This window comes from Mauremys reevesii, linkage group 26 (genome assembly GCF_016161935.1).
Source record: "Mauremys reevesii isolate NIE-2019 linkage group 26, ASM1616193v1, whole genome shotgun sequence".
In the NCBI taxonomy this organism is placed as follows: domain Eukaryota; kingdom Metazoa; phylum Chordata; order Testudines; family Geoemydidae; genus Mauremys; species Mauremys reevesii.
Window position 1 is genome coordinate 6,386,075 of NC_052648.1, and position 13,415 is coordinate 6,399,489.

The following is a 13,415-nucleotide window of genomic DNA, read 5'->3' on the forward strand; positions in this document are numbered from 1 at the left end:
CCAACCTCAGCCTGGGACTGAGCCGGGGAAACAAATCAGGGAACGCCCAGGAGGGAGCGAGCATGGGTCAGAGCTTTCCCCTCCAGGTGATCCAAAACCACCTCCTTGGGCCGATTTCAACTCACTTCAGTGCACCCTGCTCTAGAATGATCCCTGATTCTGCTCGGATGGTCTTAGCACCGTCCCGGAGACGGGGCAGCTGTGCCCTATTCACGTCAACAGGGGCAGAAGGAATCCTGAAGCCCCTCAGACCAGCAAAGCTGCTGCTTCTTCAGGGGACCAGTCAAGAGAATATTAACTCAGGGGGCTGAAAACTCGACACTCCTCTCCCGAGCCAACAGAACCCAGGTGACAAGGGGCCTGCTGGGCCTGCAGGCATTCAGATCTACAGTAACCAGGCCATAGAGGCACCTAGAGACACAACACCCCAAAGGGAGAAAAGGTTGGAGGATGCAACATAAGGGAAAGCAGCACGGGTCTCCAAGGCAGAAGATGCTGGAGGAGAAGCTGGAGCATCTTCCTCTCCGGTCCTCTAGCCCATGATCTTTTTGATCCACGGAAGGTAGTTAGCAATGCGGGTGTAGACACCAGGAGGGAAGCTGTTGCCAAAGGAGACAATTCCCTGCACCACCCCATTGCAGATCATAGGCCCCCCGGAATCCCCCTGCCAAACAGAGAAGAGGAGAGACTTCAGAGGCCTTAATCCCTAGTGTAACTTGACTGACTTCTATGCACTTTACCCCCGGGGTCAACCCATTAAGTTGGCTGCTCTGCACAAACCCAGTGTGGTCGCCCCATGTCACAGGCACTGCAATCACTGGGTGTGACTGCGCCTCATGGCTGATGTTCCCGAGTGAGCGTTACTGGAGCAGTGACCCTGCAGCAGCGTAGGCCGTACAAACCCATCCAGAACCCTGGGTAAGCACTCCCAGGTCTGGCCCATGCTGCCGCGCTTCACTGCTGTGGCACCCAAGTCTGCTAAATTAAAGCCAGCTCGGCCACGTGTCCATGAGTGGTGATCGCCCCCCGGTGACCGCGGCAGGGACACACTGTCTGGGCTAATGGAGTTTTCATCTCGTGCCAGTTCCAAACAGCAGCAAGGAAAAAAACGGGTCTTGGCAAAATGAAACATTTCCTTGGGGCGTTGAGCGTTTTCAAGGAAAACGGAGGGAAGTTTCCAAAGGGAGAGGTGTTTGGAATCGAAAAATCAGAACGTTCTGTTTTTTTAAAAGGTCAAACCAACGTCTTTTGATTTTGTTCAGAAATTGGGAGGGGGGGGAAGGGAGGGAGTTGGGATTTTTTTTTCACCGAAACCATTGGGTGAATTGAACACAACTTGGTGCAAGGTTAAGGTTGACCTAAATCTGCATGTCTCCCCTCTCCCCCCCAAAAATGGGGGTTGAAAAATGTTGCCCAGCTCTCGTGCAGATGAGACTCACTAAGGAACCCATCGGTGCTGGGCCGTGTGCTTCCACAGGCCTCCGGGCTCGGCAGCAAACCCTCCTTCAGGAGCTGAATGCAGGGCTTGTGTCAGCCTGGGTAGCAAGAAACCACAGGGGGAAAACCCTTATGGGAGACACATGAGCTGGCAGGAGATTTGCATCCATGAGCGTCCCTCCTCTTAGAGTGGCACCTAAGTAGCTTGCCTGGGAGTCCCACCCCTGGAGCGAAGGTCCTGGTGCCCACACTTCCCCCTGCCACCCGTTGGCCGGTGTTCCCAGCACTGACCTGGCTGGAGTCCTTGAGCTTGTGGAAGCTGCCGGCGCAGAGCATGCCGTCGTTGAGTTGGGGGTAGATGTTGAGGCATTTCCTGCGGCTGTAGATGGTGACGTTAGTCTCAAAGAGCTTGGCCGTGACCTTCTCTTTGTCAATGAGGCCCCATCCCGCTATGCTGCACTTGGTGCCGGTGGGGATGTCGCTGCTGCTCTTGGGCAGGGGGATGACCTGGACGTATTTATTCAGCTTGGCCTTCGCTGTCAGCTGGGTGGGAGGAAGAGGAGGAGTATTCAGCCCCAAGCAGTAGTCAGTGGAAGCTGGCGGCAGGGGTCCCGCTGTGAGAATGGCTCAGGAAGATGTCCAGTGGCCCTACCTGGCCAGGTGATGGGAGAGGCTGAGCATCCTCAGAGCCGGTGCTCAGCAACCTACAGCAATGGGCCCTAGCAGCCTAGGGGACAGGAGGGAGGCAATACTGGAGAACATGCAGCTTGCAGGGGATGGGGGACAGTGCGGCTGACATTGGGTGAGCTATTCTGAGAGGGGCTGAGTGCTTCTGACCCTTAGGGAACTCCAGGAAGGGTGAGGCTGCAGGATCTGCCCATGGTTTCCTTCTCTGGCTGGAGCATCTCAAAATAATAAAGCCCAGTTTGCAAAGTGAACTTTGACTTCTCCCCACACAGCACAAGGCATAAAGTTCTCTCTCTTCTCAGCCATCTGCACTTAGCCCCTCACCCCCCAAAGCAGCTGCCAGGGGGACCTCCCCTGCTGCAGACAAGTCACTTACCTTGAGCAGCAGGATGTCATTAGTTACGGAGACGCTGTTGTATTCAGGGTGTTTGTAGTAAGTTTCAACCCCCAGCACCTGCTGAGACTCCTCTGGCTCATAGATATTGTGAGCTCCCAGGATCACGGTGATATCCCTGAAACCAGGAGGATGCAGGGTGGGTCACTTTCCCGGGCACAGCCCCTCTCCCCTTCCCCGAGCAACGGGGGCGAGGGTGCAGAGACAGCCGGCTTCGCACAGACGGCAGACGACTCCTGCTTTAAAATTTATTCCATCAACCAGCCTGAGAAGGACAAACCCGGCGACGGTACCTACCCCATGCAGTGAGCGGCGGTCATCACCCAGTCCGGGGCCACCAGAAACCCCCCACAATTGAAACCATTGGAAACCTTCAGAGCTGCCATGTAGGGTCTGGAGTGGGGCTTGGCTTCATGCCCCCCGACAATCTCACTCCGCAAAGCACCTGAAAGACACACCGACTCCTGAGTAGGAGGAGAGGGGATGGCTCCTTCCTCACCTGGTGCATGGACCCCGGAGAGTCACCCTAGCCCATGGCTTCCTCTACTCACCAGCCTGTGTCGAGGGGTAGGACAGCAGGGAAAGCAGGAGCAGGAGACGGGGCCGCTCCATCTCTGAGTTCACAGCTCCTCAGATCCTCTTCCAGGCTCAGCACCAACCTGAGCCTCCTGCTGCCCTGTGGCTGGTTTTATAGCCTCAGACCAACGAAACTCGGAAACCAGGAAACCACACGTGCTGGGCTGATCTAAACGATCCGGGCACAATCAGATCCTTGTGCGTCTATCTGCTACCTCCTCTCCACTTGCCTCTGGTCACTTGCTTCAGATACTCGGAAGCAGGCCGGAGTTGACAGCTTCTGGGGGCGTGCAGGGCAATGCATCTGTTTGTTCCCAGCTGGGCAGGCCAGTCAGCAGGTCCTGTGGGAGAGCAGTCGCTGTGTTAACGGGCCCTGCTTAAAACAAACACAAACCTGGCTCCATAAAGCACCTTCCCAGTGCGACGTTGCCGTCTATGTGATTTTATAAAAATATGCGAATGGGGGAATATAATGTAACTGGAATATGCTTCATGCAAACGGTCTCTTGTAAGGTATCGTTACAAAGCTGATAATCTATGGAGTGTGGTCCTCCTAGTTCTAGAAATGTACCACTCTTGTATCTAAAACTAGAAATATGAAATATAACTCTGCGGGCCTATTGTAATTCTGCACAGTGTGGGCCATTAACGGTGGTTGGGAATCTTGATGGCTCCCATCAAGCAGGACAATTGACTGGGTGGCTCTGTTGGCAGGCAGGCCTTCCTGTGAGTCCGGATGGGAGGAACGAAGGCTTGGGGTCTTACACTGACCTGTGATCATGTCACCTGAACTGGAATCCATCTTTAACCTGGTGCTTTTCCAGTGAGTGGGGGGTGGGAACCCAGAGGGACAAAGGATTCCCACCTTATGCAAAAGATATAGAAGTGGGTGGAACAGAACAAAGGGGAAGGCATCATGAGGATCCCCTAGCTACCCCCTGAGCTGGAACAAGAGCTGTACCAGGGGAAAGGATTGTGCCCAGACAGGGCTGCCCAAAGGATTCACAGGGCCTAGGCAAAGCAATTTCACAGGTCTCTTCCATTTAAAAAAAAGTTGCAATACTCTAGAATACTATATTCTCGTGGGGGCCCCTGCGGGGCCTGGGGCAAATTGCCAACTTGCCCCTCCGCCCCCCATCCCCGGGCGGCCCTGTGCCCAGACTGGGAAGGCATCCAGTCTGGGAAAGAAATGTATTGAAACAGCTCTGAGGGTGAGATCGTCTCTGTATTCAGTTGTATAACTGTATTAGACTTAGATTTGCGTGTTTTATTTTATTTTACTTGGTAATTTACTTTGTTCTGTCTGTTACTACCTGGAACCACTTAAATCCTACTTTCTGTATTTAATAAAATCACTTTTTACTTATTAATTAACCCAGAGTCTGTATTAATACCTGGGGGGATGCACACAGCGGTACATCTCTATCAGTGTTATAGAAGTCAAACAATCTATGTGTTTGCCCTGTATAAGCTCTATACAGGGTAAAACGGATTTATTTGGGTTTAGACCCCATTTGGAGTTGGGCATCTGAGTGTTAAAGGCAGGAACACTTCTGTGAGCTGCTTTCAGTGAAGCCTGCAGCTGTTAGGGGACGTGATTCAGACCTGGGTCTGGGTTTGCAGCAGGCTAGCGGGTCTGGCTCACACCAGGCAGGGCATGGAAGTCCCAAGCTGCCAGGGCAGGAAGCCAGGGGCAGGAGTAGTCTTGGCACATCCGTTGGCAGCTCCCAAGGTGGGGTTTCTGTGATCCAACCCGCCACACCCAGGGTCTCAGAGCTAATGCCCCAGCATGCACTGTGCTCGTGATCAACGCCCCCCCATACCTCATGGGGTTTGCCTGTGGGGCATGGAAAGCATGGGGCCTTATAGGCCCTACCCGGTGTGAGACAAGGAAGACAACATTTGCAAACTGCCCAGTGATTGGGTGCAGGTGTAACCCCCCTGGGCTCATGTGGTGCCTGATCCACTGGTGATATGAGTTTGTTCCAGTCCCAGCTGCGGAGCCGTGACTTTCTAGCTTGAGCTACAGCCAAGCTGGTGCTTTTAGCTCCGGCGGCCGGTGGTGTGCTGGCGAAGCGGGTGGCTGTCAGCCAGTCAGCAGGGGATCTTTGGGGGCTAGCAGGGGACAGATGTAAATGCGCTCTGTAGAACATGGATAGATTGGAGTGGAGCGGTCTCAGCCCTTCCTATCCTACATCTATAGCACATCTCACGTGCACAGATCAAGGCACTTAAAAAGGCAGGCCGGGATCTTTATCCCCATTTTAGAGATGGAGAAACCGAGGCACAGGAAGCTGACGTTACTTCCCCAAGGTCACCCTGGGATGATGCAGTGCTGGTGTCAGCAGAGATTACATGCGGGTGTAAGTAAAGGCTACGCGCTGGGAGCAGCCCTCTGTAGTGAGCAGGAGTGGTTCCCAAGCGCTAGGCCGGCCATGTCCCGTATTCCAGGAGCAGGGAATTAAAACTGGGCTGAATATGGGCCGAGACAAGGGGTTAAGTGTGAGTCTCATGCCCTGTCAGCCCCCATTTGCCACATGTTGGGTCTTCAGCTCACACCGGAGCAGCTTGTGTGTTTAGCACGGTCGATGCCCGGTTCGAACCTAACGTGTCGCCCAAGAGAGTGGCTGTCACTGTTGTAACCCGTTTGGAACTTGTCATGGGTGCAGCACTGGCCTGGGACTCAGGAGACCCTGGTTCTGTTCCTGGCTCTGCCACTGATGTGGCTGGATGACTTTGGGCAAGTCACAGCCCTGCTCTGTGCCTCAGTTTCCTCATCTGTACAAGGGAATAATAATATTTACCTCCTTTGTAAAGCACTTGGTGATTTAGGGCTAGAGAAGAGCTAGGCGGTGGTATTATTATTATTATTAAGCCCTGTGACTGAGTAGTTTAAATTGTTCCCTTGCGTGTGTCTACATTGAGTTTCATCTCCAATCAGGTAGCCAAGTCCTTAAGGAATTCCCCATGCTCCCCCCTACTCTGGGTTAATCTCACTCGTTCTGTGGCAACAGCCAGTGTGGCCATCTCATTATTAACCCTCTGGTGCAGGCCGTCAATAACCGATTTGGACTGTACCTCTGTGAAGTCCTAAGTCGTGGGAAACCCCGCTCCTCTCCCGCTGAGAATGATGTTAGTGTCCCGGACCCTGCGTGACAGCTGGAGCCAGCAATAGCCGTAACCGTTCATGTAAGGAGCATGTGAAGGCGTCGGGTGGTGTGGGAGAGGATCTGTATCTCCACTCAAGTGGAGACGTGATGATGGGTTCTGTGCCTCCCTGGAGATAACGGTCAAGAACGCCAGCCGGCTGATAGCATCCTTTCCGCTGTCATACATTTTTCCATTGGGCAGAAGGTGCTAACGGCGGCTCAGTCTGTAACTGAAAACCACACAGGCCTTTGCCGTTTCACCGGGGGTGGATATTTATCTCTCTGCGGAGAGGCCAAGCAAAGCCTGTGCACCACTTGGCTCCGAGCTACAGTCACAAGTGCAACATTGGGAGGGAAGAGACTTGAGGCCTCGCTTAGGCCGAGATTTTCGGTGGAGACTCCGTGAAGGGGGGCCTGATTTTCAGCAGGTGACTGCTCGGCAGGCTGGGGAAAATCGGGCTCTTCCAACTGGGTTCCCAAAGTCATTAATCTTCTTTGGAAATCTTGGCCTTAATGACCTGAGGTTGATGGCGACAGTGGGACATGGAGGAAGAGAAGATGCTTCTCCCCTCTGTGCTCTACCAAACCCATCCCAGGCATCTGCCCAAGAAGAGCAGCCATCAGAAGCAGGAACTACCAGAAGAGACTCTGTTAGCTCTTCCCCACTGCAAAAAACCTTCATCAGGAGGACAGTTAGCTGGCGCTGCTTGGTCAGTGCCTGGTCTGCAGGGGCTTGATTCAGCCCATACCCATAGATCCCAATGGGAACTGGATCAGAGCCTAGGTAAGAAGAGGACCCACGTCTTAGCAGAAGGGGACGTTGTCTGCTCTAGGTTCAGTGTCAGACCATTTGGGGGAAGGGTGTCTGGAATTATCCCTTTGTGCTGGATTCTCAGTGGGGGTCGCTGGGGCCACAGCTGCATTGGACATCAGCTGAGCGTCTGGCCCTCGGGGGGGGGGGGGGGTCACTAAACCTCTGATTGCCAGAAGCTGGGACTGGCCACGGGGGATGTAGTTCAGTAATTGCCCTATCCTGCTGATTCCCTCCCAAGCCTCTGGCGGTGGCCGCTCTCAGAGACAGGATACGGGGCTACCTGGGCCATTGGTCTGACCGTTCGTCCATCCACAGGTACAGACAGAATCCTGAACCCCCCTGCTAGGGAGTCGCATGCCCCAGGGGACTCTTCACTCAGGGGATTTAAATCTTTAAAGAGCACGTTTTGCATATCTCTTGGCAAGCTAACGATGTCACCACTAATCTCTGCTCACACCAGGGTGTGTTTGTCCCCAGGAAGAAGAGCCTCTTCCTCGAATGATGATATTTAAGAGCCGTGAGCCCGTTAGCGCCCCGCCCTGGGGAGGAATTAGGGGCCTTGTTTTATCCCTGTAGCTTCGTACAACACCCCTAAGGGACGGACGCACACGTACACACCCCACCCCTAAGGGGAACACACACACCACCCCTAAGGGACACACACACACACCCCACCCCTAAGGGGAACACACACACCATCCCTAAGGGACACAAACACACACACACACCCCTCCCCAAGGGATGCACACACACACACACCCCACCCCAAGGGAGGCACATACACACACACACACACACACACACACACACACACACACACCACACACACACACACACCCCACCCCAAGGGACGCACATACACACACACACACACACACCCCACCCCAAGGGACACACACACACACACACACACACACACACACACACCACCCCAAGGGACACACACACACACACACACACCCCACCCCAAGGGACACACACACACACACCCCACCCCAAGGGACACACACACACACACCACCCCTAAGAGGGAAACACACACATACACACACACACACATACATACCACCCCAAGAGGGAAACACACACACACACACCCCACTCCAAGAGGGACACGCACACACATACACACACATGCACACATGCACACACCACCCCAAGAGGGAAAAACACACACACACACACCACCCCTAAGGGACACATACACACACACACACCACCCCTAAGGGGAACACACACACCATCCCTAAGGGACACACACACACACACACACACACACACACACACACACACCACCCCTAAGAGGGAAACACAGACATACACACACACACACACACATACCACCCCAAGAGGGAAAATACACCCACACACACACACCACCCCAAGAGGGAAAATACACACACACACACACCACCCCTAAGGGACACACACACACACACACACACACCACCCCAAGGGGGACGGACACACACACGTACACACACATGCACACATACACACACCACCCCAAGAGGGAAACACACACACACACACACCCCGCAGAGGCAACATAAGGAAAGCAGCACAGGTCTCCAGGGCAGCAGATGATGTAGGAAATTGGCACCTTTCTTTCCTGTCCTCTATCCCCTGGCCTGGCAGGGAGTGTGAGTGAAGTGGAAAGTGTAAGGAACTGCGCACGCTGCTGTGACGGTGCGCACGGTCCAGCCAGCTGCTGGCGCTGCTGAACCTGAGTGGCCAAGAAAGGAAAGAGCCCAGAGGCGCTGCACATCTCCTAGTGGCCTTTCTGTGTGCAGAACGAACGACTGAGCACCCAGATTTAACAAACATGATGAAGGGGACGGGGAAGAGAGGGATAAGGAAAATGGAGAAGAGTGGAGAGAAAGTGTTTAAACTCAGCAAAGAGCGAATGTGCAGCCCAGGTGAGAGGAGCGATGGAGACAAACCTATTCTAGCCCAATCTTGCAAATAAGAGAAGAGCAAGATGGATGTTTTTTCAAGGTATCAGGTATCATAAAGACGTGTCATCAGAAAGTGATGAGGGAAACTGTTCTTGACTGAGGGGGAAAAGAGTGACAGAGCATCGTGCTGTGGGCCCTGTCTAACGACCATAAGAACGTTATGGTCTTGTGTTCGTTATACAGGGCCCGCTAACAGGAACCTCCTGCAGATGGGATGCTCCCACGCCGGGCACGCTAACGCGCTGAGTCTGGAGCCGGCCCTGGCCTGGTCCCAGCCAGCCTTCTTCCATTATCAGACCCTGCTGAGAAGGGGGGTCAGGGGCTTTCTATGAAGGCTGCAGAGAGTATAGGTGGGTGCTCGTGGAGCAGCACCGAGAGGCCATGGCAGATGCCTGTGGGAGCTGTAACCCAGGGTGGACACAGGAACTGCTTCTGTTTGGCATTTCAAGAACACAACTGTCCTGAGGGAAGGGCCTGCGGGAGGGGGCTGTGGATGTGGCATGAATCCTTCCTGGGCTGGGGAGGGTTGTAATAAATTGGGGTCCGACTGGGAACTGGCCTGGGAAAGTGGGGAGACGTTTATAAAGTGTTCTGCTCTCCGGTCGCAAGAGTTGATGGGAGAGGGTGACAGAAAGACTAAGTTAGACCCAACGAAAAGGCCGACTGGTCTAACTGAAGGACTGGGCTAAGACCATGGTTGGGGAGCAAAAGGTGCGTGGGACCAATCAATGAACCACAGCTGGACTGTTGGAAATTAGGCCTAATTGGTGGATGAAATAACCAGGGGATGGGTTATTCCACCCCTCAGTCCCTTCTGGGGGCCTTTAAAAAACCTTTGGGGACAGAGAGAGCTGGCTGGCGGGGAGACAGGAGACCAGAAGGAGCAAATGAAACCCTCATGGCTGCTGTCCTCACCATCTCCTGGGACCCACCGTGACACCATTAGGCCTTGGTCATCCTGATCCTGAGACGGGTCTTGGCTAGGATTGGGGACTAACAGATTTTTTGGTTGGCTGGCAACTCTGGAAAAAATAACATAAACGTTTTTGGTTTGGGTTGAACCGAAAAGAATTTTTTCAGTGAATTGCCCAGTTGGAAAAATGCCATGTCGGGCTGAAACAGAACATTTTGTGCAGAGGCAAAATGGTTTGTTTGGATTTCGGGCAGTTTGACCAAATATCCTGGTGGGGAGGGCACTGCCTTTTTATAGCCTTTTGCCCAGTGGGGAGGGAACTCACCTGGGCTGAGGGAGACCCTGCTTCAATCCTTCCCTCTGTCTGCTGTGGGGTCTTCCACGTTGTAGGAACATGTCCTAGCCACTGGTCTATGGGCTGGCTCAATCTCGCTGGTTGAAGCTGTTCTATTGGGCCAGGGGAAAAGAGCACAAATGACTCTATAGCCTAGTGGTTAGCGCACGCCATTAAGCCAGGGGACACCCCCGTTCAAGTCTCTGTTCCGATGACTAATGATTTATGGAAAGTAGAACAGCTTCAAGAGAAGGGACTGAGAGAGATCTGTGCCGTATCGGACCCAAAACAGAGATAAAAGGGGAGCCCTTAAATAAAACTCAGGCTGCATTTTGGAGATAAGAACCCAGCGTGCTGCAAGGGCAGCTCAGCGCAGTTCCCCCACGCGTGCTGATCGCCCGCTTGCCAGCGGGGACGGCAACAGCTGCCCATGATTGCTATGCTCCTCACAAGCACAGCGCTCAGTGGCTGGTGGTTTTACAGCCGAAGTGGAGGTTGCTGGATCTGACCCATCCTTTTCCTAAGCCTAGATCCCTAGGGGAACACACAGATTGCCGGGGCAGGATTTCGGCAGGGTCTGGGCTTCAGACTCGGAGAGTTACCCCCCCGCCCAAATCAGGGAACAGCTAGAGGTGGAGCAGCGGGTAGGGGATGCTGGGATTTGATGTGGGAGGAAGATCAGAGACTCGGGAACTGGAGAGTGGCCGGCGGGGCCCATCTGTAGGGACTGGGAGGAAGAGGTGGGTGGGGCTCCAGGAGATCGCTCTGGCCGGGGGGCTTTGTACTTTCCGTGGGCTGGAAATGTCAGGGGCTGGGGGCGACTGTGAGTCTGAATCTGGCCTGGAACAGGGTGGCTTGCCCGTGGGCTGGAGAGCCTGTGGCTGAGCCTGGAGCCTCACCTGAGAGTAGGGTGACCAGGCAGCAAGTGTGAAAAATCGGGACAGGGGGTGGGGGGTAATAGGAGCCTATATAAGACAAATCCCCAGGTATTGGGACTGTCCCTATCAAATCGGGACATCGGGTCACCCGGCCTGAGCGGAATCGGGGGCTCCTCTATAAAAAGGCAGCGGGAAGCGGGGGCTGGTCGCTGAGGGAGCGTAGCTGCGGCTGGCGGGAATGGTGACGGCGCTGGGAGAACGCTCTCCAGGCCGGGAGCGACTGCCCAGGAAGCAGGGGAAAGATGGAAAAGGCCTGTGGCGAAGGCCAAACTCCAGACAGGAGGTACTGGGACTGGGCTCAGCTGAACCCGGGGTCCAGGCTGCGTTGGATTCGTGGAGGACAGAGACTGGGGCCAGGGCCTGAAGGGTTCTTAGAGGGGCCCTGAAGAGGAGGGATGGCCAGTGAGGCAGAGTGCTGTAGAGTGGCCTCTGGCCAGGAGGAGGCGCTCATGAGGCAGTAAACGGTCAGGGTACTACCAGCCCTATGGGTGACCACGGAAATCTAAACAGGAAGCGCAGTTAAGATTCAATCCTTCGCTACAGCAATGCCTGCTTGTCCAGTCCTGGTCCAGCGCCCCCCTGATCCCACCCCACACCCGTCCTCTGACTCTGCTCCTGGGCTCCCCACATGCATAGCTGTGCTCATGCACCTCAGTCCTGACCCAGAACCCCCTTCCTGCTCCGCTCCTGTGACAATTGGGGCGGGGGGAATCTCTCTGTTCACAATGTCTGGATTCTGGTGGATGCCATGAACTCGTTCTGGAATCGCTGCGGTGGGGAATGCCTCTGGGTGGATGTGGAACCCACCAGCAGCTGCAGCAGATACCTACTGGGCCAGGGACGAGGCAGAGTCATTAACCTTCAGATCTGTGCTCTGAGCAGACAACGGTCTAATGTGCTAGGGGGTTGCCAAATCTCTCTGATGAAGTGGAGAGTGAAAAAATCACCGTTAGTAGCATCTAGAGGATCATATTGCGCTGGGTGCTGTCTGAACTTGCAGTGAGAGAGGTGCCCTGCCCCAACCAATTTACAATCTGAATAGACAAAGGGTGGGAGGGGAAACTGAGGCATGGAGGGAGGTCACGCAGCAGGTGCATGCCGAGCCAGGGATAAAACCCAGAGTGCCTGGACCTTCGACTAGTGTCTTACTTACTAGAACGCTGTGCCTCTGGCTGGCATCTTCTGAGTCAGTTGACAGGAGAAACTCTAACCACAGAGAGGTGTGCCTCGTCTAAAGACGCAAACAACTCTGTGGGGTTTTTCAGTTGCAGACACAGCCCTTCCGTTGGGGGGGCAGGAAATGCTTCACCTTCACCTTGTGTGCGTCTCAGGACTTTGTTTTCCCCAAGCTCTCCGGGCCCACTTCCTGCTGTTAGAACCGATTCTTCTGTGTTGATCAGTTTAGAGTTTGTCATCAACAGTTAAAAACTGCGTCCTGCCGGTGGGGTGCGAATCAGCTATCTCTGTGGGGTTACGGCCGTTTCCACCGGCTGGGACTCTAGCTTGGCGTATTAAGAGTTGAGGCCTGTTGTGTTAAGTGTGATGGAATAAGGGGGCCCAGAGAGTCCAGAGTGTTAATGTGACCCTGTCCCTGTACAACAGTAAAGCGTTAAACAAGGCTCAAGGTCTGGAGGTCAGAGACCTCGGTCTGCTTAGCTCCATGGCAGCACAATTCATGCCAAAGTTTGCAAACATCTTGAGCGGGCTAAATAAAAGAAAAAGCAGCAGCACACAACGTAAAGCCCTTTTTGGAAGGGAAAGAGAGCGATTGTACAGACCTAACTTAGCCCAAACCTACCAGAGTCCCCTTTTCAGAGAGAGGCTGTTGGTTAGTGTCTCTTATTTTTGTCAGACAACTTTCTTGGGGGGTGTGGGGGGGAGGAAAGGGTTGTTGGGATGTGATGGAGGGTCACTCTCCCTGCTTTGGACAAACAGACACAAGGGGGAGAAGGGGCAGGGGCGTAAAAGTGGGGAAAACGCAGCTTTTGTGGCCATTCTATGAATCTCTCATGGCAGCTCTTCTCTGGGCTCTGGCTCAGTGTCTGATCCCTCTCCCCTGCTGGTCTTTCTCCAGCTGGGCATCTTGCCGCTGGGCTGGTGGGGCACAGCTGGTCTCGGAGTCCGAGGACAAGCCGAGAGAGGGAGAGATGACAGGAGGCAAATAGTGGGTGTGGGGTGGAAAGGAACACAAAAGGGATGGGGAGAGAGAGCAGGT

The 13,415-nt window shown here is 54.2% G+C and overlaps 1 protein-coding gene across 1 annotated transcript; it reads right to left on the reverse strand.

Moving 5' to 3' along the window:
* Positions 1-326: 326 nt before the first annotated feature.
* Positions 327-12,428, reverse strand: LOC120391890 (mast cell protease 1A-like). Its single transcript, XM_039516126.1, has 6 exons — positions 12,354-12,428; positions 3,070-3,435; positions 2,816-2,963; positions 2,501-2,636; positions 1,729-1,980; positions 327-664 (listed from the first exon to the last, which is right to left on the reverse strand). Exons 2-6 carry the CDS (start codon positions 3,128-3,130, stop codon positions 533-535), a joined length of 729 nt encoding a protein of 242 aa, XP_039372060.1. The 5' UTR covers positions 3,131-3,435; positions 12,354-12,428; the 3' UTR covers positions 327-532.
* Positions 12,429-13,415: the final 987 nt, after the last annotated feature.